Source organism: Macaca thibetana, chromosome 4 (genome assembly GCF_024542745.1).
Source record: "Macaca thibetana thibetana isolate TM-01 chromosome 4, ASM2454274v1, whole genome shotgun sequence".
NCBI classification, from domain to species: domain Eukaryota; kingdom Metazoa; phylum Chordata; class Mammalia; order Primates; family Cercopithecidae; genus Macaca; species Macaca thibetana.
Genome location: NC_065581.1, coordinates 93,582,150 through 93,609,946, shown reverse-complemented (window position 1 = coordinate 93,609,946; position 27,797 = coordinate 93,582,150). Strand labels below are relative to the sequence as shown.

Here is a 27,797-nt window from a genome sequence, read left to right as displayed (position 1 = left end):
ATCACATCCATGGCTGTATGACTTCATAAAGCATAAACTCATTGGGTTTTTTGAAATCTTCGAAACACAAAAAGTAGACAGCGATGTCAAGAGTTGGATCTGAAGAAAGTTTTGGATATTAAACCAATCCACAATAAGTATTCTCAGAGGGGCACACTGATTCATAAAGCAAGTGACATTTTCTCTTAGAATCTCCATTTGAGGCCATTTCTTCAGTTTGGAAGGCAGGATGAGAGAAGAAATTCTGCCTTAATTCCAGACCAAACTTAAACTGTCCTTGTTCTAAGTGCTAAAGGAGTGAAATGTTAATATCTTCTAAGGTCAAACTCGGGTATATACAGTCAAAGAACTTGAGCTAGGGAAACGCAGAGCCAGTTAACTGTATGTTTTGTTATTCACTTGACTTTACTGATTAAGACATTATGAAAATGAACATATGGTGATTAACAACAATAAATTTGGATTCAGCAAAAGGATATAAATATATTTCATTAGTAATAGATTTTAATCCTTAGGACACCATTGCTAAGCAGGTACTAGCTGTATTTTCCTTGTTTTATGGGCAAGGAAAGCAGTCTTTGAGATGTAAAAGTGCCTGGGACCATCACCCTCTTTATTTGTTCCCCTGCTTCCTGAGAGGGTAATCTACATTCACCAAGTCATTCCAAATCTACAACATTCTGAGTTTCCTTCTCCCTCCCAACTTATTACAATCTGTCTTTCACTTGAACCACTCCAAAAAAGCTTCATTAAGATCATATACAACCTTGATTAGCAACCCAAAGAGCATGGTCTTCAGTCTTACCGAAAAATTCTCATCTCTGGCCATGTCTATTTCTTTTTGAAATTATCTTTCCTTGATTTTGCTATGTTACACTCTTCTGATTTTCTGTTTGCTCTTAGCATCTTTAGCCTTCTCTCTATTCACCTCAGTCTTCCCTAGAGCTTTATCCTCTGTTCATTATGCTTCTCTGAAGGTTCTCCATCGTGTTCTTCATCGAAACAGTGAACAATTATACAACATGATTCCCAAATGTGTACTTTCATCTGATATCACTCTTCAAGGTTCCAGACCTGTATCCCACTATCTATTAGACAACCGTGTCTAGAAGTCCCCAGACATCTCAAACTCAACAGTCCCAAATAATCCTCTTTGTCTTCTCCCCATTCCAAACTTGTTTGTTTGCTGTATATCCTACTTCAGGGAATGGCACAATCATCCACTCCTTATGTTAGAGTATTCCCTTTCCTCATCTATTCTCCACCATCCCCATCATTGTCCACCTTCTGTAGGTTCTAGTTTGTTAAATGATCTTTCTCAAATTTATCCTCATCCCTGCATTCCATGTCTCACGTTTCTCATTCAGATTATTCTATCAGCCATAAAATAACTGGCATCTGACTCAGCCTGGTCCCTTTCTATCCTTCTCTATAGAACAATATTATTTTTTTAAAAGTTTGTCAAATTATAAAATACATGCTTCTTATAGATAATCTGGAACAGAAACTGAAAAACATATACCGAAAATGTAAAATGTAAAATGACTTGCAATCCAAGACAGCCCAGATGAAATCTTGGCGTACCTCTTTATACTTTATATTATTCATATATTAATGATAAAGAGAAATACTTACATTTTTTGTAAATATATTTACAAAATGTATTTTGTAAATTTATTTACATTAGATATTTCTCCTAATACTATCCCTCCCCCAGACCCCCATTCTGCAACAGGCCCCGGTGTGTGATGTTCCCCTCCCTGTGTCCATGTGTTTTCATTGTTCGACTCCCCTTTATCAGGGAGAACATGTGGTGTTTTCTCTTCTTGTGTTACTTTGCTGAGAATGACGGATTCCAGCTTCATCCATGTTCCTGCAAAGGACACAAACTTATCCTTTTTTATGGCTGCATAGTATTCCATGGTGTAGATGTGCCACATTTTCTTTATCCAGTTTATCACTGATGGGCAAGTCAATAAAATATTTTTAAAGTGGCTATAAAAAATAGTTGTGATATAATAAAATATATAAAGGAATAGCTCTCTCTTTTCTTTCTCTCTTTTTTCAACACTAAAAGATACACTCAGCATTTATAACATACGAATCACAGGACTGAGATTAAGATTGAAAAGAGGAAAGGAGAAAAATCTAGAACATTGACTTTAAGTACATTTACATTTATTAGGTTGTATTTAAACGACTATATTTTCTACGTGTCATATCTTCAAGTTCTTATCCAACTCTGAAGTCTGTATGATAGAATTAGGTTAAAGACTGCATTTTTAGATGAGTAAAGACAGGCTCAGTAGTAAAACAGTTTGACAAAGCACTTTTACTTCTTTACACTGAATAACACAAAACATGAGACAACCTTTGAGACTTTTGTCTTAGGTGGACTAATCAGATAAAAGTTTTCTTTGGCAGACTAGTATCTGAATAGACTATTTCAGAGCCAAGATTGACCCGTTTCTGTGCAAGACTTGGTGTCCATGTTCCTCTCTACTAGAGGCTGGGAAAAAAATGCGTATACAGTTTTTAGTCATTTTACTTCTCAGAAAAGGAAGACATTAATTTCATGAATAATATGTACATTTTAAAGAATTTTGGTAAATTGCCAAATTGCTTTCCAGAATGTAATTTTTTTAGAAGACAAATCTAATAATTTAATTTCCCTGGTTAGTTGAACCTTTTAAAGGCTTCTGTGTTTTTGAGATAGTGGTTAAACTTTGTAGCTTAGTGTTTAAGGCATTTCACAACCCCCCATTCTCTCTACTTTATCTTACACTACTTCCCCAGATCAGTTATCATATTTCTCAGACTTCTGGGCCCCCCACATCTCATTCTTTCATTCTAATTAGCGTCATAGTACTTCTGTTCCTCCTTTTCTCTGTCCCAATGTGCTCTTCTCTCTTCTTTCATTTTCACCAAGGCTAATCCTTCTTTTTTTCTCTCTGGACTCTTGGTTCAGGTGTCATTTCTAGCCTCCCCATTATGCAACACAGTCTGAATTTCATTTCTTGTCACAACACCCTCTGTGTACTTCTACCAAGACACTATATTTAACTGTAATTGTTGACTCTTGTTATCTCCTTGAAAGTAAAGCATACTTTTAAAGTTTATATGTGTCTTCCTAGTATTTACCTGTCATACAAGATCCAGTAAATTAGGCCAAGTCCATAAATTCACTATGTCCTCCCTTTCTTCTATCTCACCATCAGTGTAATCCTGTTTTTCCTGCTCCTTAAAACAAACACCCACGTTGTCTTACTAGTAATCACTTAAGAGAAATAAAGATGCAACTAGGGGCAAGTTTGATAAAACAAATAATACAACACTGGGAACTTACAAACATTGAATACGTGTTTACAGTGGTTATTCCTTCTTTTCTATGATGTAAGTGGAATACAAATTGTTTTTCTGAAAGCCTGAAAGTCAGAGTTTCATTCTTAGATGGTTTGAAAGAAGTCTCTCCTGGCTGTATTTATTCTGTTGTATGCTTAGTAGGGTCCTCAAGATAGAGCAACTTGTGTGAATTTGTAGGTCATCTAAATAGCCACTTGAACAGTGCTCCCAGATGTGTGTGGAAAATGTACATCCCAGGGGAGTTTTTTTGTGTGCTTTTATTGCATCTCCCATGTATTGGGGAAAATTATTCATTCGTCTTAGTGAAAGAAAGTAAATCTTCCATCCTCATACTCCCTCCCAACTCACATCAGTTAGTTCTTGATAGAAAAAAATTCCATTTGGTTCTGTGAAATGGTTTGGCTGTGCCTTCACCCAAATCTCATCTTGAATTGTAACTCCCACATTTCCCATGTGTCATGGGAGGAATCTGGTGGGAGGTGATTGAAATATGGGAGCAGGTCTTTCCTGTGCTGTTCCCGAGATAGTGAATGAGTCTCACGAGATCTAATAGTTTTAAAAAGGGGTTTCCCTGCACAAATTCTCTTGTCTGCCGCCATGTGAGATGCGCCTTTCACCTTCTGCCGTGATTGTGAGGCTTCCCAAGCCATGTGGAATTGTAAGTCCAATAAACTTCTTTCTTTTGTAAATTGCCCAGTCTTGCGTATGTCTTTATCAGCAGCATGAAAATGGACTAATACAGTAATTTAGTACCAGTAGAGTTGGTGCACCTGAAATGTGGAAGTGACTTTGGAACTGGGTAGCAAGCAGAGGTTGGAACAGTGTGGAGGGCTCAGAAGACGACAGGAAAATGTGGGAAAGTTTGAAACTTCCTAGAGACTTGAATGGCTTTGCCCAAAATGCTGAGAGCAATATGGACAACAAAGTCCAGGCTCAGGTGATCTCAGATGGAGATGAGGAACTTGTTGGGAACTGGAGCAAAGGTGACTCTTGTTATGTTTTAGCAAAGAAACTGGCAGCATTTCTCCCCTGCCCTAGAGATCTGTGGAACTTTGAACTTGAGAGAAATGATTTAGGGTATCTGGTGGGTGAAATTTCTAAGCAGCAAAGCATTCAAGAGGTGAGTTGGGTGCCATTTAAGACATTCAGTTTTATAAGGGAAGCAGAGCATAAAGGTTTGGAAAATTTGCAGCCTGACAATGTGATAGAAAAGAAAAACCCATTTTCGGAGGAGAAATTCAAGCCAGCTGCAGAAATTTGCATAAGTAACAGGGAACCTAATGTTAAATCACCAAGACAATGGGGAAAATGTCTCCATAGCATGTCAGAGATCTTCACAGCAGCCTCTCCCATCACAGGCCGGGAGGCCTAGGAGAAAATGGTTTCATGGGCTGGGTCAACATGGTGTGTGCAGCCTAGGGACTTGGTGCCCTGCATCCCAACCACTCCAACAGTGGCTTTAGGGGGTGCAAGCCCAAGCCTTGGCAGCTTCCACGTGTTAAGTCTGTGAGTGCACGAAGTCAAGAATTGAGGTTTGGAAATCTCCGCCTATATTTCAGATGTATGGTAACGCCTGGATGTCCTTGCAGATGTTTGCTGCAGGGGCGGGGTCCTCATGGAGAACCTCTGCTGGGGCAGTGCAGAAGGGAAATGTGGGATGGCAGCCCCCACACAGAGTCCCTACTGGGGCACTGCCTAGTGGAGCTCTGAGAAGAGGGCCTCTATCCTCCAGACCCCAGAATAGTAGATCCACTGACAGCTTGCACCATGTGCCTGGAAATGCCACACTCAATGCCAGCCTCTGAAGGCAGCCGGGAGGCTGTACCCTGCAAAGCCACAGAGGGGAAGCTGCCCAAGACCATGGGAACTCACCTCTTGCATCAGTGTGACTCAGATGCAAAACATGGAGTCAAAGGGAGCATTAAGATTTGACTGCCTGCTGGACTTTTGACTTGCATAGGGATTGTAGACCCTTTGTTTTGGCCAATTTCTCCCATTTGGAACGGCTGTATTTTCCCAATGCCTGTACTCCCATTGTGTTTAGGAAGTAACTAACTTGCTTTTGATTATATAGATTCATGGGAGGAAGGGACTTGCCTTATTTCAGATGACACACTGGACTGTGGACTTACGAGTTAATGCTAAAATGAGTTAAGATTTTGGGGGACTGTTGGGAAGGCATGACTGATTGATTTTGAAATGTGAGGACATGAGATTTGGGAGGGGCCAGGGATGGAATATGTTTTGGCTGTGTCCCCACTCAAATCTCATCTTGAATTCTGACTCCCACAATTCCTACGTGTCATGGGAAGAACAGGGTGGGAGGTGATTTAATTATGGGAGCAGGTCTTTTCTGCTCTGTTCTCGTGATAGTCAATGAGTCTCATGAGATCTGATGAATTTAAAAGGGGGAGTTTCCCTGTACAAGCTCCTCTTCCCTTGTCTGGCATCATGTGAGACATTGCCTTTCACCTTCTGCCATGATTGTGAGGCCTCTCCAGCCACGTGGAAATTTAAGTCCAATAAACCTCTGTCTTTTGTAAATTGCCCAGTCTCAGGTATGTCTTTATTAGCAGTGTGAAAGTGGACTAATACACTCTGGGTCTAGTGTCGTTTCTGAGGAAGGAATGAACTGTTCCTTTTCAATCTGATTCCAGCTTCAGATCACCATTGCACCCTGACCTTATCCTTGGTGCTTTTTGGTCTGACTAAAGCATATTCTCTAGTAAGTTCAAGATGGCTCTACATTCAGGTTAAGCAACTATTACACTTATTGTCCTAATTTAGCATTAAGGTCTTTTCACAAAATACACTGCGGTTTTGATACTATATGCCACTCTTCATTGGATCTTTCTGATGGCCAAGAGTTTCCTTTGACTCCTGAAAAACATGTAAGTCTAGAGCTGGAACACATGAACATGAATACCTAAGCACATTTTCCAATATTTCTACCCCAACTGCAATAGCAGGAATTAGCATATGCAAGAATACAGCTACACATTTGCTGAAATCTAGTTAACTGAGAAATCATTTACTAAGATAAAATGGTTCTAGAATGGCAAACTCTCAAGGAATGAAAGACACTGAGAGCTATGGAACTATTTTTGTGTAAGAAAAATAAAATCCTTTAATAATGTTCAAAATGAGAATTCAAAATATATATACATAAAATATATGCACCAATTAATCTTTGTGTTAATAGAAGCTTCAAAGTACTATAAAATTTAGTAGAATAGGTAACTTTATTTTAAATAACTTTCTTAATCCTGCCTATTAAGATCACAGTAAACATATAATAATTTTTATTAAGGAAATTAATCTTTACACACAAAATCAGCTATGTAATTTTACTTACAAAACAATAAAAACCGTTCTTTACTGTGGCAACAAAAGCAGCATTTTGACAAATGAAAAAAATGCAAACAAATTAAAACAATGCTTTTCTTTTTACTTGCTTGACTGTCTCTATTTATTTTCTATGATCGTTTGACACAAACATGGATTACTTTCATATCTACTGAAACATAAATGATAAGGTTCTTAAAGGTTGAATTAAAAGTCTGGGCGTTCAATATTTTAGAAGCTGAATAAACAAAACGAAATTGGGGTTTGTGATTACAGAGGATTTATCATTTTTCCCTTTCCATATGAAAATATATAATAGAAAATTACCCACGGGAAACATTTTTAAATTTAATGTTGCATTCCTATCAACTTTAATAATAATGCCAAGTCAGCAATTTAATTACTTTCACTAAGGATTAATACTTTGTCTAGAATGGAGTAGAGGTAGACTGATCTTTTTGTATTCAAATATTTTAAAATATAAAGTTTAAAATGTCATAAGGAATTATATAAAATAGTATTTTTAAATATTTGAAATTTAATTTGTAATTACATTAAAAATAATTAAATTCCTTTTTGATAAATAGTAAATTGTTGCCTGAAATTCATTTGGTTGAAATTATTACTCTAAGGACCTTTTTAAGTTATTTTTAACTAATAATCTTCAGAAAACAAAAATACTTATTTTTTAATAAGGGTTTCTAGTTTTGGAAAAAAGCTTGTAATGATTTAAATGCACGTACAGATGTTCCTACCACTGGAAAAGTCATCCTATCTGTTTTTCACACTAGTATTTACAAAGTATTATGTGATAGAGCAGCTACGGAACTAAAAAAATAAAATGTACAAATGCAAACTGGATCAAAGAAAAATCTTTGTATAAAATGCTTATCCAATGTTAAATATGACTTATGCTTACTGGTAATAAATTGCATGTGTTCTCTCTCTTGTTAGTAGCTTGTTTTAGAATAGAACACAACAATGCATGGGCCACTCTAGCGTTTCTTGTGCACCTGTAAAGGCATCCTTGTGGCCCCAACCAAAATCAATGTTTATTCTGCCAAAAATAAAGCAAGGGCTTAGTAATAATTTTTCTTTTTTTGTAAATTTCTGTATTTTAGTTTTGAAGTAGTGTTTTCTATTTAAAAATAAAATACGTGATTTATTTTCATTTCTGACACAGAAGTGTTTTTTTTTTTTTTTTTTAAAAAAAAGACCACATTTTAAATTTCTACTTAAATGTATTTAAAGTATACATTTAAGTATACTGGCACTCACAACAAATGAATCCTTCCCCAGGGATAAATGGATCAGAAAATTTGTTTTTCATTCAACATTTGGAAAGAAAACAAACCTGAAATATGTAATTTTTAAAATTATGTGAAAATAATGTTTATGTGAAAAATTTCATATAGTATTTGTGTGAAAATAAGGTGGAAAAAAACTTCCATGAAGAACCCAATTACAAAAATTCACATCTTTTTAAGATTTACATTTAACACAACACTACTGTTTTAACTGAATTGTGTGTGTATGAGGTGGTTTTTGCGAGGAGAGGGGAGCTGTATAGTGACTACTTTTGTGTGACCACTCACCTCCAATCTTGGGGGAAAATGTTTACTATATGACAAATGTAAATTAAGATCATTACTCTTCTGTCACAGATGATTTCCTAGATTTGAGAACAAGGTCTTTAATGGATGAAGAAAGTTCTTGAAGCTCTTTACGAGTATTGGCAACATCTTCTTGTTCTTTGCCTAATTCATTATTCAAGGGATAATCTCCCTGCCCAGTCTTCTTATTTTGATTGACTAGCTGCTTTACAACCAAACCTTGATACTTTACCAAAAGAGCATGCTGATCCTGTGAAAAAGGAAAGAAAAGTTAACCAACACAATTTAACTCTCTGTGGAACAGATAAAGTAGAATTTCTTTAACTAATACACATTGAAGGTCCTCATCTTTACAAAAAACTGGCCATGTAAGTAGCAAGTCTCATCTAGCAGTTTCTGCTCTCAAGGAGTGTACAATTTAGAAGAGATAAAACATGAATGCAAATCACTTTACCATAAGTTGACCCTGCCTGGTTCTATCACCAAAGATACAGTCAAAGGGATAGGGAAGTTCCCTTTTAGTTGAGGGGTTTTATAGGTAAAAGGGACAGGAAAAGACTTTTGAATGGGTCGTTGATGGATAAGTTAAACTTAAGAAGCTGAAATGGGAGATTTGACATAATTGTATCTTTTCTGAAAGCTTAATTTCCAAATTCAGAACATTCTTGAAAGATTCTTGAGCTATGTGGAATTTTTAAAAATTAATCTCCTAATCCTCTGTTCACATTTTTGGAAATGGACTTTGATGTTAATATGTTTTATACCTGAGTGCTGACAATAATTCGTCTCAATCCACTCAAAATATTCAGAATCTAAAACTTTGAAAGTTTTGAAAGTTTCAAGTGTATTGAAAATGTAATACCTCTGGGATTTTACTATTAAGAAAAGCAATGATCTGTGGGACACATCTTCCAGGTGCATGGAGCATGGTGTGGGTTGAAAACTGAAACAACAGGACTGATGTGAGGTGCAGAATAAGAGCAGGGTCTTCCGTGACCTTCAGCTGTTCAGCCAGTGCTTGTCGATGCTGGAACAGTATCTGTCTAAAAAAAAAAAAAAAAAAAAAAAGGCACACAAATTCATTATCATAATTTAAGAAGTTCTCACCAATTTCAATTCATCCCTTTCTGTTAATTTTTAGCTTCTCTAGTTTATCTAATTCCATAAATATTTTAAGTTAACTTTTCAATAGAGATATATACACATAAAACCTAAATGGCATGGATAGATTAGTATGCTACAAAATTAAAGAAAAAGTTATAGAGTGGGAATACTCAAAGTATGTTTTTTGTTTTGAGTTGCTGGAGGTCAAACAAATTCGCACTGATTTAGATGAGGTTTGCTGTAAGGAAAGTCCCCAAGCTAATAAAAAGTTCCTGGGCTTGATGAACTATAGGATAAAGAAACTCTGCTACTTGATCCAGAGGGTCAGAGAGAAATATCTAACTATTTTAAGACTTCGAATATCTGGAAGGTCTACAGCCATTTAGATATATTAGACACATTAGATACATATTCTCTATGTAACAGTCAGACAAATTCAAATTTCAGATATGAAAAGTCCCACATTTAAGAACACTACCAAATATATACTAATTTAATGTTACCTTTCCCTTTTTTTGTCTCCCCTTTTCACCATAATATCACAAGCTTCTGCTGCAGAATCCAGACAAGAAATAAAGTCTTCTATGCTCTGAAAAGGCATTGAATACCATAATTTACTTCTATATATAACTGCCTAAAGAAGTAGAGCCATTTAATAACTATGTTGTAATTTTACAACCTAAATACAATTTTTAAAAGGGTCACTTCTCAATAAATTAGAAATTGTGATATAGAACTAAAAATGGTAAAATGCCAGTAGCTTGGTCTTCTCTTCACCTTTCAAAGAGGCAGCTGAGCGCAAAATACTAGTTTTAGATTGGATTTACAATTACTCTGATAAAAAATCTACTCCAAGATCTTTGCAACAAACTGCTAGCCCTGACATGTAAACAGAATAAAACTTTACTTACCTTTTCATTCAGAGAATTATGGAGTTTTGTAAGAGCTACTTTGGTTTCTTCTGATAATTTACTTAAAATTTTTTTTCTTATCTGTAGGGGTAAATAAAAATTCTTTCAGTACTGTGCTTTTGACATGCAGTGGATACAAGATAAAGTGAAAAAAATACTGTAACAAGTTGCTGAGTGGAATTTATCATATTCTTGAATTTTAGATCTCAAATTAGAGACAAAAACATTATTAGAGTCAATAGCCAATCAGCCAAACAGGCTAGATACAGCCCTGCTGCTCCCACCTGCTTCATCAATGTAAGAGAAAGACTAGAGTCACTGACCTTGTGAGAAACAGAATATTTGGGTTAAGAGGCTAATTCTTCCATTGGAGCAGGAAGAGAGTGTTTTTCTCTCCCCAGTGACAGCTGTGAAGGGCCCCACTCATAAAGACCAAGGATGCCTAGAAGATGGGAGACTGAGCTCTTGTTCGAGGCTGGATGCTTGTTATGCTCTATGGTGTGAGGAATCTTTTCAGCACCTCTCTCTACATGTAAGTGTCCACTGAAGTTTTACGGTATTCTTGATCAGAGTCTTTTAGTTTCTTCTGGCATAAAATTTTGGAGCAGACTTGCTGGAACGGCTTGACAACAGGCTCTGAAGTGTATAATGTCTGGGAAGATTAGGGACGAGTTGCTCCTGTCTAGCCTCCCTGCCCCAATCACACACCAATCCTTCTGTGGCCCTTAAAGGGCATGGAACAGGATCTCCTGTATTTTCCACAGCAGAGGTTGGTACAAGGGCCAGAGACATTAAACTGTCCAGACAATTGGGAATTTGCTGCTCAAGAAGAAGGGAAGGGGGCCAGCACCTTGCTGGGGTAGGAGGAATAACTGTTCCTCTGTTTGAGGGATGGTCCTTACTGTGAGAAGTCACATGAAACTAAACAACATTCCAAGGAAACAACTTATATTGCCTATGAGGCAACGACTAACTACATCACCAAAGACCACAAACATCAGACTGATTTGGTTTGACTGTGATCAAAGCAGTGATATGTAGTCAGTCACATCAAGACACTTCTTCTTCCCTCATTTTTCCTAAATCTCCAACTTGAAGTGGACCTAGAGAGGTGAGGAAGGAGGAGGAAGAATAGGAAAGAGGAAGAGGAGGTAGAGGAGGTGGGAGGAGGATAGAGAAGAAAGAGGACGAGAAGGAGGGGTTGTCATCTTGGGATAGACCGCACCTTTCTTTCTCTATGCAATTGGGAGCCGTTGCTCTACATTACATCGCAGGAAGGGAATAGATGAGCTTTTGAATTTAGTTTGAGATTAGAATTTTAAAAAATTAAATTGGAATTAGTCTAAACATTGAAATGAGATGTCCTTAAAGGAAAAATAACTTCAAAGATATGGAAACGGGTCAGAATGTTATGGGATTTGCCAGTCATTAGGAAGAGGGAATGTGACATAATAATTAGGAAAAAACTGTTTATTCTAAAGTAATAAAGCATCATTATTTTTAACAGACTAGTTATACTGCCAATCCTGCTAGCAACTGTATATATTATTGTACAAAAGTTGAATAAAAAAACTTAGATTTTTTTCCTCAAACCTCTTTTACTGTATTTTATTCTCCTCTTTACTCCAAATAAGATAAGATAAAATGTGTATAGATGCAAAACAGAACACATGAAGAGCGGTAAGCAATCATTAACATACTTCACTTGTAATGGCTGCAGGATCATCTACGGCCATCATTAAATCCGAAGCTAAGAAGTTGAAAATGAGGTTAGTGATATCAGTACACACTGACTTCAGCAAGTGTTTGGTAAGAGCAGCCTGTGTGTCATCTGGAAAATAAAGGAGCTTTATTAAGACTAATTTATTCCCCAAATTATGAAAATCAATGAAAAAATAAGATTAACAAAGATTAAGTATACCTGCAAAAAACTTCATCCCTTTTTCAAATAACCTAATGTTATTGTACAGGTTTGAAACTTCTTCTTGCAAGTCCTTGATTGTGCGTTTTCTGCCCGTCCCAGAAGCAGAAGTTGTTGAAGACATGAATACTGAACGTACCACCTCGAGATAAGTTTTATTAAGAGGTCTGTGCACAAGACAAATATATTTAGTTCACTAAAATGTACTAAGTATTTATGTAGATAAGGAATTTTGTTTCTATGGAAATAATGCTTAAGAATAGAGATCTCTATTTTTTATACAAATAAAATTAATTTAGACACAAGTTCACTAACAATTTGTTCCCCAACCCTAGGAATTAAAACAGAAATAGATTAATTTTCTCTATTATAAAGTATTCAACGTTATTGCAATTAAGACACCAAGAACAAAACCCCCATAATTCAAAATTGCTTTTTAAAATTAATTTGGAGAATAGTAGACTATAAATCTGTTCTTCATCTTCAGGAATTCCAACTTAAAATTCTCAATTTCTAAAATATTAAAATATATTTAAAGAAAATCTTTTTATGCCTAACAAAATAATTATTTTAAAAAGCAGTGCAAAATGATTAGTAACTATTTCATTTTTTACATGTGAAAAATATAGTTCTATAATACATTTATGCACAAAAAATACTTATATTAAAAAAATGATCACCACAGAAGTTATATTTCTAAAATTAAAGTTAGATACACTGCTCTCCTGGATTGTATTTATGGAAGCGTACACAGTGAAACTAAGTTGAGGGATGACCAGGTTAGTTAGTTACTAATGGTCAAGTTATACATAATCTTCCTCATTTTTATATAAAAATACCCTTAGCCATTCACAAGGTAGGAGTGCCTAAATTTGTTCTTTTTGAAGTGAATTTGTTACTCTATATTATCCTTAAACAGTTTACTTTCTGCCAAATTAAAATAGAAAATTATCTTTTCTTCCTTTTGAATGTTATTTTTCATGCTATAGAAGAGACCAGCCAGTGGTTAATGCCGGTGTTTTTCTCCCTAACCAAGACTATGACTGTAAGATCAGTGAATGAGGACACTTTCCAGCTCCTGTCTTTTATTTCCCATACTGCTTTGCCCAAAGCACTTAACAAATATTTGCTGAATTAAACTGCTGCTGTAGGCAAACAAAATCTGAAATTTGGTGGCTAGGTTAAAGTCCAAGTTTGAAACAAAAATATCTAATACATTTGCTTTTTATGATCTTGGAAAAAATCTTACTTAACCCACTGAATTTCTATCATAAAACAGAAAAAATACATTTTATACTTGCTTTATTAAGTACTCAGCAAGTTCCGAAATAAACTCCTCGGGGGCATCTTGTATGTGTTTTCTCAAAAAATCTTCAATCTCATCCTGGAACATAAAACTGATCTCCGGCTTCTTCTTTCCTATAACAGACATGAGCAATGGCAAATAAATAAATAACATGCAACCAAATGGCAAATAGGACTCCATTAATATATTTAGTAAGACAACAATTCATTCATTACTCAACTGTTAATGTCAAATAGCAACAACTTAGTAAAAACAATTTTGAAATTAGGATATATAATAAAACTTTTAAAAAATATTTTATTTTATATTCAGGGGTTTCGTATGCATGTTTGTTACATGAATATAAGACATACTGGTAGGCACTGGGCTTCCACTGTACCCATTAACCAAACTGAACATTGTACCTATTAGGTAATTTTTTTAACCCTTGCCCTGCCTACACACCCTCCACAACTTCCCTCGTTTTGGAGTTCCTTCTATTATTTTCCATGTGTGCCCATTGTTTAGCTCCCATTTGTAAGTGAGAACATGTGGTATTTTGTTTTGTTTCCGAGTTAGTTCACTTAAGAGTAATGAACTAACATCCATGTTGCTGCAAAGGACATGATTTCATTGTTTTTAATGGCTACATTGTATTCCATGGTATATACCACATTTTCTTAACCCAGTCAATCATTGGTGGACACTTAGGCTGGTTCTATGACTTTGCTATCGTGAATAGTGCCTCAATGAATATATGAGTATACGTGTCTTTTCAATATAATAATTTCATTTCCTTTGGGTAGAAACCCAGCAGTGGGATTGCTGGGTCAAATAGTAGTTCTAATTTTAGTTCTTTGAGAAATCTTCATACTGTTTTCCATAGAGGTTGAACTAATTTACATTCTCACCAACTGTGTATAACCATTCCCTTTTCCCCATATCAACACTAACATCTGTTGTTTTTTGACTTTTCAATAATAGCCTGGTGTATCTGACTGGTGTACGATGATATATTGCGGTTTTAGTTTGCGTTTCTCTGATTAGTGATGTTGAGCATTTATTAATGTGTTTGTTGGCTGCTGGTATTTCTTCTTTTGAGAAATAGCTGTTCCTGTCCTCTGTTCAGTTTTCAATGGGTTTTTTCTTGAGTTCTTTGTAGACTCTAGATATTAGTCCTTTGTCAGAAATATAATTTGCAAATATTTTCTCTCATTCTGAAGGCTATTTACTCTGTTGTAATTATTTATTTTGCTGTGCAGAAACTTTTTAGTTTAATTAAGTCCTACGTGTCAATTTTTGGTTTTGTTGCATTTGCTTTTGGGATTTTTATCATAAATTCTTTGCCTAGGCCAATGTCCAGAATATTTTTTCCCAGGTTTTCTTCTAGGATTTTTATAGTTTCATGTGTTACATTCTAAATATTTACTCCATTCTAAATATTTACTCCATCTTGAGTTGATTTTTGTATATGATGAGATGGGATCCAGTTTCGTTCTTCCCAGCACCTTTTATCGAATAGGGTATCCTTTACTCATTGTTTATTTTTGTTGACCCTGTCCAAGATCAGTTGGTTGTAGGTATGTGGCTTTATTTCTGGATTGTGTATTCTGTTCCAATGATCTATGTGTCCAATTTTCTAGCAGTACCATGTTGTTTTGGTTACTATAGCCTTGTAGTATAATTTGAAGTCAGACAATATGATGCCTCCATATTTGTTCTTTTTGCTTAGGATGCTTTGGCTCTTCAGGCTCTCTTTTGGTTCCATATGAACTACAGGAGTATATCTTTCTAATTCTGTGAAAAATGATGTTCATTTTTGATAAAGATTGCACTGAATCTGTAGATTGCTTTGGGGAGTATGGTCATTTTAACAATATTGATTCTTCTACTCCATGAGCCTGGGATGTCTATTTGTTTGTGTCATCTATGATTTCTTTCATCAGTGTTTTGTAGTTACTCTTGTAGAGATCTTCCATTTCTTTGGTAAAATGTATTCTTAGGTATTTTTTTTTTTGGTAGCTATTAAAAAAAATAATATTTGGTTCTCAGCTTGAAAGGCACTGATTTATAGAAATGCTACTAATTTTTGTACACTGATTTGGTATCCTGATATTTTACTGAAGTCGTTTATCAAGACCAGGAGTCTTTGGAGGAGTCTTTATGGCTTTCTAGGTATATGATCATGTCATCAGAACAGAGATAATCTTACTTCCTCTTTTCCAGTATGGATGCTTTTATTTCTTTCTCTTGCCTGACTGCTCTGGCTAGGATTTCTAGTACTATGTTGAATAGGAGTGGTGAGAGCGGACATCCTTTGCCTTGTTCCAGTTCTTAATGGCTCTATCAATTTTTCTCCAGTCAGTATGATGCTGGTTGTGGGTTTGTCGTAAGTAGTTCTTATTATTTTGAGGTATGTTCCTTTGATGCCTAGTTTATTGAAGGTTTTTATCATGAAGTGGTAAAATTTCTTATGTGATCATTTTCTAACTTCATTTAAAAATGATTATTTTCTACAAGTCAATCAGAAAATAATAAAGGGTTTTCCCCTTTGTTAAACCTGGATGATACAAATAGCCAGAAATCAAAACAAGTATTTCAAAACAAATTTTTAAGGAAAGAATAATTTATCTTTGTTGAACAAGGAATATTGGGCAGTTTTTCCTCCTTTATAAAAATATAAATTTATTAGATATTAAATAATCCTTATAATTTAAATAAGATCTTTGGAAAGTCTTTATAATCATGTGAATCACAATTCCAATAATTGTTTAAGCTAAAATTTATCTTTTGGAAAAGGCATAGATAAAAAAAATCTCAAAATTCTATATTTTTGCTCTCACAAAAATAAGTCTATAGTATGGAAAATTTGTATGCAGCTACTGTAATGAAAATAATTGTTAACTGTGCAAATGTCATGCCTACCCATTTACTTAGGAAAGCATGGGTTGTAGACAAAAGCAAGCTAACAATATTTCCATTAGAAATTGTAAAGGTATAAAAATGATTATTTCTAGCTTAATTAAGTTATTGATTCTACAAGCAAAAACCTTAGAAATAAAAATAAAATGGCTCAAAAATCAATTTTCACTATAAATAAAAATCTAAGGAGTTAACATCTTAGCTTCGGAGTAGACAGACAGTACTATTATTTTCTGAGATCTGCTGTCCATTCCTGATGTTCACATTAAATGATCTATGATTTCCCTGTTTAATTCCTTTATGCATTTTACAGGTTATTAAATTACATTTTCTTCTAGTAATCTTTCATACTGAGTTGATCCTATATTTTAGCTGAGAACCCAATTTCATCCTCCATTTCAGAGATTACAACACAAATTTTTTTTCAAAAGCACTGAAATTACATTTTTAAAGGTAAGATGGTTTTACTACATTTATAGCGCCTTTCAATAATAATCTATTCACAAAAGGAGTATCACATGCCTCATTTAACAATTATTTAAGATTACAGATATTAGAGAAGTGTTTTTTTGTAATGCCTCTTCACCCACATGCCTAGTACACCTGGGCAACAGGAATATTCATTTACCAGTGAAAAATTAAAATTCACAATGGATAGTCTTAATCCTATTTAAAATAAGGATAAAGCTAGTAGTTCCTATAAAGATACTTTTCCTTTAATTAACACTGTTTTACATACATGAGGAACAGTAGTTATTTCTACCTATCGCAGAATACTTTAAAGACAAATCTTAAACAACTGTGCTATTACAAACAACAAGTAGAACATTAATAGCTGCAGGCACATCACTTGATATCTGCATCTTCCAGCTATAGCCCGTATGTAATGAATTCTGTGAAAGAGGGAAAACACAAATCTCAACCTATTATCATTTAAATTTTTTTTTTTTTTTAAATTTTCATTTAGGTGGGGATAAGGAAGAGGGTGGTATCATGGTTTCATTAAGTTTACCTTTTCTAAACAGAAAAATTAAAAATATCTTAATTTTAATTAGAAAAACAAAAGATGTCTCTTGCAGACTTTCTTTGCCAAGCACTAACAAGTCTAGGAAAAGAAAGATGCATATAATTAATTCTCTCTCTTAGATTTAAGCAACCAACCTGTTAGGTGTTACTATGAAAGTAAAAGGTACATAAAATTAATGTTTCCTATTTAAATTTGCAAAAGTCTACTTTTCAAAAATACCCTAATACTTGTTTTGCATGGCAGTAGAAGACCATAAAAATGATCAAGGTAAGGTGAAACCATGCAAAGCTTTCTTAATAATCAATGGGAAAAATTACAATTGGTCCGTGGCATTTAAAAATTTCTGGTAAACATTAAAAGCTTTTACTGTTGGTTATAAATGTATAGGAAAATGAAAAGTAAAACTAATGTTTATAATTTAATACGCTGTATTTTAATACATTAGAACATGGAGAATGAAAGTGTTTTATTTCTGTGTAAAATACTTATCAGGAATAGTTTGAACAGTGTTTGCCTTCTTCTTATTATCAATTAACTTGCAGTATGGAGCAAGTAGTTTTCCTATGCCTTATAAATTGTTATACTACTTTCTAACTCTGAATCAGCTTCCAATGTTTTATCCCTTGCCTTTTCAATGTCTTGGAATATCTCCAAGAATTGTAAAGTTTTTGCCCATTTTCACATCTTCTAAGATGTTTTCATCCTTTTTGCCATAACCACTTTCCTCATTTTCTTGAACAATGGCAGTGTCAACATTCCCACAGTCCCTCTATAACTCCATTTATGTTTGATTCCAATTTTATTTTCAGCGTTACCACTTTTCATTTCTTTGCTGCACTTTTATCTCTGTTGGCCAATTCTCTTTATGATTATCCATTTCTGTAAAATATCACAGCGTTTATAACTGGGAGACAATTAGGCAATACAGCTACATGCTTTGTTGTCTGTGCATAAAGAATAACCAATGTGTAGTGACCAATCATTGACAAACTATATAATGAGTGGTGTGACTGTCACAGATCATGATATGCATCTGTTATTTATGTACTGATTTGTGGACTGAAGAGCTAGCAGTGAAATCTGTACTTTATACAATACTCAGTATCAAAGTATCTTTGTATCTAGTATTTAAGATAAACAGTGTTGTTACTGGACTGATATTATTTAACTAAAGTGTGGTAACTGAAATTTGTGCCACTGAAACTGCAAAACAAGGACTTCCTGTATTAGCATATATACCTAATTATATACTTCTTAAGAAAATATGTTAAAAACATCACACATACACCAAGGAAAAGTAAAGAAAAGCTACCTACCAGTGTGGGATGATTGAGTTTCATCATCACTGTCATCATCTTTTCTTCCTTTCTTCTTGACTTTTCTAATTTTGTACTCTCTGGCATTGCCCCCACCTCCTCCTCTCACGCTTCCACTGCCCTCTGGTGGGAAAATGACATTAGTTAGCATTACTTAACTAAATCATCATTTTTAGAAAATAATGATGCTATATTGTTGTATTTAACTTTACAGCAGAAAAAATAAAGGTAAAAGAAACTTTTAGACTCTTTTTAAATTTGGAGTTCCCTTATTAAAAGTTTAGTAAATCTAATAAATAAAAAATAATAAAATATGAAATCTTTTGAGCAATCCACTTAGATAGACTGACTGCTCTAAATGCATTCTCTTTCTCCTTCTCTAATGTCACCTCTTTTCTGTAACTCTCAATATTTTAACAAAAATCCATTCCTTCACTTCCTCTTCTACCTTCCCCAAAAGAAATGTGTCCTCCTTTGCTCATCTGTGTTACCACAGCCTCATCAATAACCTTCTATTACAAGACTTCACAAATTTAATTATTCTTATTTTGCCTTCTTGGTTGAAAGATTATTACCTGTTTTTAGAGGAGACATCCTGACTCATCTGCCACTCAACCAGATTATAAACTTCTGAAGAGTAAGGATCATGTGTCATTAATGTATATATTCTTTACAGAAATGCTTGAAACATAACACGTGCTCCATAAATGTTGACAATGAATATTAATTGGTTAAGTATAAAAGTATCATTACCTATTGACTATAGACTTAAAAAAAATGAAACATTGCAAACACTGTAAATAAAAATAAAAAATACTACTTCAGCATTTCCCTGCTCTTTGATATTTACATGTAAAATATCTACTCTACAAAATGGAATACTGATAATGGGTTTAAACCATTGAACATATTACAACTATATTATATTACTATAAAATAAGTAAAAGATTAGTCTTTAAAATAATCACTAAAGATCTTTTTCTAAATTCTAAATAGATTTGCCTTAGATTTCATCATATCCTAGAATTAAACTTCTATTAATTTATTTTCCCATGCTTTGAAAATAAAAAAAATTCTATTTTCAAAAGCATAAGTCTAAAGTGAACATGCTTTTTACATTTGGCAATAAGTTTCCTATGGCGGGGGACATTCATGATTGACATGATTCCACACACTGTAATTAAACAATTATAATACAATAGCATTATCACTGAAAATAAAACAACAAATGACCCTTAACTTTTAATAAGAAATAAAATATTAAATAGACTAGTTATACTGACGTAAGGCAAATTTATAACTGTATCTTCAAATAATATGATTAAATATCCATAGCTACGAATATTATTGTGATTTATTTAAGTAATTTATTAATTTTCCTGGAAGAATAGAGAAATTTCATAATGCTATTGAAAGGTTTTACAGAAAAAGATTTTGGATGAGTAAATAAACTAACTCAAAGAATTAGGAGTGTATTTATTAATGAAAAATGCTGAATACTGAATTTCTTCAGTTCCGATAAAGCACTAATAACACTATTCCTACTATAAAAACTATGGAAATATGTTACTTTTCCAACACAAATTACAAGCATACCAGTGATACCTAGAATAATTTCTAGTGACTTTAGAAAAAGAAATATAAAAATATTTCATTGAGAAATTCTTTCATTTAATAAGTATGTTTATAGGACACCTAAAATATATCAAGTGGTGCTTTGGGTATGTAGCAAGAGTACAACAATAAATGAAATCAACACAGTTCCCAAACAATAAAACACAACATGGTGATAAAGTGATGCAAATAAATTGACAAAATGAGGTAGCAGAGAGTGACTGTGGCTACTACTCAGAAGGGTTAGGAGGCCTCCCTAAGGAAGTGGCATTTAAAGTCGAGCTCTGAATGAAAGAATAAACCAGTTACTAAAGTTTGGGAGAGGGCATTCTAGGTAAAAAGAACAGTGTAAAAGCTTTGAGGTGAATATGACCCTGGCAAGTTTGAGAATCAAAAAAAATAAAAGGGCTACTGGGCTGGAACGATGGGGAAAAACAAGAGATAAGCATGATGACAAAATTAAGTTTTCACACATACACACAAAAAAACAGAAAACATAATCACCAATATTTCCATTTTAATATATAAAATTTAACACATTGGCAAAATATTTGGTTGGTATTAGCTGTTTAAAGGTAAATCAATAAAATAAAAGGCCTTTCAAAGGGCATAATAAATGGGATAAATGCAAAGTTCACTGCAGCAAATATAAAACTTATCTTTGAATATTCCTTGTTAACAATTTATTACCTGTTGCTTTCCTTCTTCGCTCATCTTTTTTATCCTTTTTACTTGTACTAACGCTTTCTAAAGTGGAGATTTGTTTCAGATCTTCTTCGGTGATTAAATGCACAGGATTATTTTTCATTTCCTAAAATAAAACATGTTTTTTTTTGGTAGGAAAAACATATAGCATTTCCAAAAGCATAAAAGTTGTTTATATACTCACTGATTATTCTTGTTTGGTTTTGTTGCTTAGAAGAACTCTAGAGCTTTGTTTCAGAGCTGTCACTCTAAGGGAAATGTTTCTCCTTGCCCAAAATAGGTCTCTTCCCTTGCTGCTCTTGACTTTTTTTGTACCCATTATTAACTAATGAGAAATCCTATCCTGTCACTTAACAACTGATTACACAGTGGCAATCAGATGCAATCCTCTCCAACTGTTACTGGCTGGTTTTACCACAGCTTAATCGATGCCCCATGCTCCTTTGCTTTTTGAGACTCCCAATTCCAATGCCACCTGGATACTTGAGATTATTAAAGATAATGAACCCTCCATCCCCTACTCCACCCAAATTACCATATGTGAGTTGCATAGTAAGTCATATAATCTTTTTTTTCCCCCCTCTGGACTCATTCTTAATAATCTCTGCTTTCCAAAAGTTTATAACAACGATGAAGTATTTCCAAGTTTGAATACTGATTCTTTCTGATGGGATAGGGTCCTATAATCTCTAGTGACAGAAGTATACATTTATGATAAAAACAATATTATTTCCTTTTTGTTTTTCTAAAGGAAAATGCTTAAAATGTTGACAGTTCACACGAGATAATCATCTTTTTCTGAATTTATTTTTGTGGTTAGAGGGAGGAGCCCAAGGAAAGAAGAAAAGTGATGACCATGTTAAATTTTTACTTGAGTAAAAAATCCCAAATAAAAATAAGAGTCATTTAATAACTGGTAGTTCACATGGAACAGATGTTTTACATATATCCCTTATTTATATTTATTCTTTCCATAGTAGGCATCATAATTGTTTCTTTAAAGATAAGGAAACTAGAGTTCTATTTGTCCAAAGTCATATAGAGAATACACATTTTAAATTCAGGTTTGCTGACATCAAACATGTATACTTTTTAATCTTCTCTGCTGCTTATCAGGTTAAATGCAGAAATTTATCTCATTTTTAGACTATTAAAGAGCTTAAAAGGAGAACAGCTAAACAATTTACATATTTAATAAGCCCTCATAAATTTATTAACAGTTTAAAATAAATAGGCCTATTTTACCTATTTGAGAGCAGGCTTAAGGAGGTGACACTGCCAACTAGAAACATGAACTAAAGAGTCATTAACACAGACCTGGCAGGACCTCTATTTCAAAATACTTTGACAGTAGTTGCTCTGAGGAACTAATAAATGGTAACAAAATTTCTTTCTTCAGTAATTTACCCTGTCTGTGTACCCCAAATAGGAAAAACTATTGAGACTCTGCTAGATTAATATATTGTGTATTGATTGACAAATACACTGTATATTTGTACATATCTACAGATACTGTTTTTTGTGCATTTTGATGTTTTAAAGTTGGACCAACCTCAGGAAACTTAACTGAAAAGTGTGTAATTTCATTTATGTTATTTTAATTTATAAAGTCAGTTCACCAACTTTTAAGTCATATGTTTTGATGGGAATAAGAGAAAAAACAAATCTGGGAGAGAAAATAAAAAGGAATGATACATTAAAGGGAAATAATAAATGATACCAAGTGTTCACTTTTGCTTATCCCATTTTTCAAAAGACATCAGATGATTCTACATTGAAAATATCATTAAGATTAGCAGATAAAAGGAAATCTGGCATACCTTTTCAGCCTTCTGGTGCATCAGCTCACGGAACAGTTCTGTACAGTCATTTATAAATTTTTCACTGACTACAACAGTGTCGCTAAAGACTACAGCTGAGGCCTGTTTGCTGAATGCCCTCATCACCTGCTGAAGCAATATGGCAGCATCTTCAACTGATAAAGAAGTGGGCAGCAGAGGCTAGAATTACAAACAAAATAAAAATAAAGTATAAATGCAATATAATGCAGTGAAACCATTTGCTATATACATATATGCTCTCTCTAGGTGATCTCATTAAGTCCAGTGGCTTTTGGAACCATATTTATGCCGATTACCTCCAAATTATATTTCTGGTTTCATCACCACTCTGAGCTCTGAAATCATATATCCTATTGCCTACCTTCCCCACTTGTATGCCTAACAGACATCTCCAATTGTTCAAAACAACACCAAAACCTACAAGGCACACATAGTTCGTCTTTCTCACGATGTCACAAGCAGTCCACCAGAATATCCTGATAACCTTCAAAATGTATTTTGTCATAACTCTTCCTCCTATCTGAAATTATCTTACTGTTTTCCTTAACTATCTCTCCCTAATGAAAGTATCCCTCCTAAAGACAGCAAGCTTGTCTGGCTACCATATCCCCAACAAGTATTAATAGAATGGTGCCTGGCACACAGAAGGTAGTTTTGTTAGATGAATAAAAGAACACTTAAATCTGGAATCTTTGGGACTTTCATATCCAAAACAAAGAATTTCTGCTTTATAAAGAGGGTCTGGGCCCGACTAGAAAATAATGGATTGGCCTCATTTATTTATCTTTATCTACACTTATCTTTTTGGCATACTGAAAGGCAAGTCAACATTGAACACTGAAGTAAACACTATCAATGCCAAGGCAGCTTGTGTTAATACGTTAGAAGAGATTAATGGATAAGGAATAAACAAATGCTACACAATGCCTGATGCCAGTACAGCTGTAAATGCTTGGAAAAGATGTGAGAAGTCTCATCAATTCTTTATCACGATTAACAGGAATGTTATACTGTTTGCTTGTTTGTTTTGAGATTTATAGAATTCTGGATGTTGACTGTCCACACGTAGTAGGTCACCCGAAAGACTTTAAGCCTAAAGATTATTTTTGTTATAACAATGATTAGAATTTGCCTCCAAAGCCAAGACCATCTTTATGTATCCTAATTTCTAAATGGTCAAATATTAGTAAAATATCAGTTGTCATTGTTAAAGAAAAGTGAGGAAAAGATAAAACATACCGCAATATCAACCCATGTTCCAGAGCTGATGGCTTCTTCTACTGATGCTTCCACTTGATCCACAAGTCCCTGACCAACACAAGCTGCTTTCAAAAACAAGAGTTGTGTAGTCTTGTATCTTTTCTTTATGTAGCTTACAGCATCTGGGATTCCAAGTCTGGATAAAGCATCAAATTCTACAAATACATCACAAAGTTGGATTAGAACTGTCAATTACATGTAAGACAAAAGTGAAAAATAAAGACTTAAAAGTTACAGCCAATAAAGTTATTAGAGATATCTACCTTCTTAACTCCTCTAACTCCACCCCAAATAATCATGGTTAAGAAAACTAGTTATAATAAAGTTCTAATCCATGATTATAATTGAAGAAACTGAAAAGTACATTTTAGGAAGTCAAGAAAACATAAGAAAAACCCAGTATTTTATACCATACGTTTAAATTGTTTATATACTAAGGACATACAGGTTTATTACTGAGGAAGGAATCTGTTATGCAGTTTGACTTGGATTATAAAATTGATTAAACTAAGCTATATATATATGTATATATATCTTATATATATGCTAATTGTTTAAATAACTAAATTCAGTCCAATTTATCCAAATGACAGTAGAACTTCAGACACAGAATTTAGAATAATTTCAATGTTTCCAAAGTATTAGGTAACCAATAAAAATACCCATTGTAAATCTGATAGTCAACAAAATATTTCTAAGATGATATATCTGAAAAACCGGGCAACTTCACAAAATGTAAGATATAATTACTTATATGAATTAAAAAATACTTTTAAGTTTATGGTGCCATCTTAATAAATGTAACTGGAAGATTGGCAGGAATTAGTACCAGCTTTTAGCCTTTTTACCTTATAATTGTTCAGTAACTATAGAACTAAACTCAGTTCCAAGACCCATAGAAACTCACAGTGTGATTACTTTATACTCGAAGGGAACCATTATAATTTTCTGATAATACAGGACAGTATATGTAGACTCTAGGGTTCCCATTTTAAAATTTTTATTTATTATTATTTTTAATATAACCCACAGATCAAAGGAGAACTCTAGGGTTAGTATAATACTTTTGAAGAATGAGTTTAGTGTTAAAAAGAAATTTTAGTTTTAAAGAAATAAGAAAGTTACCTAGATAGCCATTCTGCCTGAAAAAGGAATCCACCCAAGTACTCTGTGTCCTGGAGTAGATGTCAGGGACAAACACAGCTTTATCCTGTCTCCCACCAACCACAGTGCCTCGTAAGCGTCCGCTATTAACAAGTTCCTCAAGCACAGCTTAAAACAAAACCACATGAATACAAATAAATCAGAGCAGGTATAAATCTTAAAAAGTAAAATACTTTATTATGTCATAATTTACTTATTCTTAACCTTTAAAAAACCAACCTGAAGTTTAAATAGCAAAAATAAAGGTAGTATATTTTAGACAAAATTTTCCTGCCATTTATGAGAATATTCAGATTATAAATTCAGGGAAATTTTGCATTTTGGCAACTAGCTAAAGGTGTTGAACTTGTAACTCAAACTAGTTAATATTAACCTGAAATTTTTAGTTTGAGTAATTTTGGGAAAAACATAGCATGCCATTATCTATTTCATGATTCACTAAAAACAGATGATAAAACACTTGAAGAACAGGTAATACACAATTATTAGTGTTAACAAGTTCCATTTTTTAATATTAAAAAAATCAAGACACCTAGACTATATTAGCACCAGCAGTGTGAAATAAAACTATGAGCATTTTAAAGAGTTATTACATTTCCACTGTTTACATTGAAGTAAGACATTTCAGCCCCACCTAAAAGAACAGTATAATGCCTTGGTTAAGAGGATCAATTCTGGAATCAGACTAAGTCTAAACCTCAACTCTGCCACCCACTAGCTATGAAACACTAGACAAGTCACTGTCCTTATTTCTCCATTTTCGTATCTGTGAAATGGGGATAATAACAGTATCATCTTACAGAATTGTTGTATTCAAGTAAATTGCTTGGAACGGTAGCTGGCAGGTAATAAAGACTCAATAATAATTATTAACTAAGTATCACTACCATCACCACCACCACGAAGTGGAAGGTGCTGCCATTAATACCAAATTTATATTTTTATTTAAACCATAACATTTAACATTTTGTTTTAGAAACTAAAATCCTCTAAAAAGGAAAAAGCAGATGGAAGGGAGCTATTTCTAAGTGAATCAGCAAGCACATTCAAAAGATGATTGGCAAAAAGAAAGGCTAATGAAAATTAGTCTGTAACAGAAATAAAAATTAGTTTGTGCATGAATTTTAAAATTGCAATGCTGAGTAAATTAGAATACATCAAAAAAGTCCAGATTTCTCAATAGACTACAACATACAATCCTCAATTTCATGACTGTACAATGTAAATCCATTCTAAATTCTGACCAAAGTTGTGAAGTCACTGTTATTTGAAGAACTTTACATTGTAATGAAATTACACCAACCCCTAATTACATAGATTCCAAAAAATTCAGTTTAATTTTAAATCAGTCAAACAAAAATTTTTAAGTTCATATTCTGAATAGACAGTGAAAATTAATTTTTGGTTCAATACTTGATATTTCTTTTCCATTTTTCATTTTAGTTCTTACATTTGCACAGATAATCTGAGTTGAAAGACAAAATCATTGCTTTTAAAAATTATTTCAGCAAAGCATTAAAAAACCCTCAAAACCTCACAAGAGCTTCACAAACAACAAAGATAATGAACAAAGATTATTTTCGAGATAATATGTTGTTTCAATGATAAGAATGTACTTTTATTGCTATCAACTCTTGGTAACAATTGTTAGTGAAACACGATTTACTTTCATATTAGATAATGTAGCAAAATCATAAGAAACAAAGTAAAAACTATTCTTAATCTTACAATTTTAAATATCTATATGTACATGTATAATAGAGTGTGTGAGACATATATTTTCATTATAAATGCTTACTTTTTTTCATTATAGTGCTCTAGGGCTAACCAATATTAAATGTGTGGTGAGTATCACAGATAGTTACATATATAAAACTCGATACAGAAACTTTTTTAAACCAGGAAATATTTTAGTTACATTAACAAAGAGGAAAAAGCATTAAAGTTAGTTTTACATTAATAGCCTATTCAGCAGCTAATTAAGTAAATATAATTTAAACCAAACTCACAGTAAAGAAGCTGCTCCTGAAATCCATATTTTGAAATCAAAGAATTCACAGCTGTAGGTCTTTATGGAAAGTTAAAAAAAAAAAAAAAACTTCTTACTCATTATAGTGTTATAGATTAACGAACTTAAAAAATAGGATAATTAGAATTTAAGAAAAATACTTAAATACTTAAAATTAAAAATAAAGTCAAAAATTACACCAAATTTTAAATCCTTAATTGGAATGTTGTTACTGAAATATCAGGGACATCAACTTGTACTTGCAATCAAGGATCAGTTTACATTCCCATTCCTCTAAATTCTCAGATTTCCATGATACGTAACTATTTGCCTTAGTCTTTAGGTTTTTCTTCAATGTTTTTTCTGTCTGGGAGGCTCGTTCCTTACTTGGGAATATT

General features: G+C 33.6%; 1 protein-coding gene across 2 annotated transcripts in view; it reads right to left on the bottom strand.

Moving 5' to 3' along the window:
• Window positions 1-6,586: 6,586 nt before the first annotated feature.
• UFL1 (UFM1 specific ligase 1) overlaps window positions 6,587-27,797 on the bottom strand; it is a 33,011-nt gene continuing 11,800 nt past the window's right edge. For both annotated transcript variants that reach the window (XM_050789619.1, XM_050789620.1), the window contains exons 7-19: window positions 27,401-27,459; window positions 25,353-25,499; window positions 24,207-24,382; window positions 22,947-23,126; window positions 21,112-21,232; window positions 18,808-18,930; window positions 13,559-13,676; window positions 12,258-12,424; window positions 12,037-12,167; window positions 10,337-10,417; window positions 9,929-10,014; window positions 9,184-9,364; window positions 6,587-8,571 (exon numbers count right to left, since the gene is read on the bottom strand). In XM_050789619.1, the coding sequence (XP_050645576.1) occupies window positions 8,356-8,571; window positions 9,184-9,364; window positions 9,929-10,014; window positions 10,337-10,417; window positions 12,037-12,167; window positions 12,258-12,424; window positions 13,559-13,676; window positions 18,808-18,930; window positions 21,112-21,232; window positions 22,947-23,126; window positions 24,207-24,382; window positions 25,353-25,499; window positions 27,401-27,459 (1,786 nt within the window). In that variant the 3' untranslated portion in view covers window positions 6,587-8,355. The remainder of the gene's footprint in view (window positions 8,572-9,183; window positions 9,365-9,928; window positions 10,015-10,336; window positions 10,418-12,036; window positions 12,168-12,257; window positions 12,425-13,558; window positions 13,677-18,807; window positions 18,931-21,111; window positions 21,233-22,946; window positions 23,127-24,206; window positions 24,383-25,352; window positions 25,500-27,400; window positions 27,460-27,797) is intronic.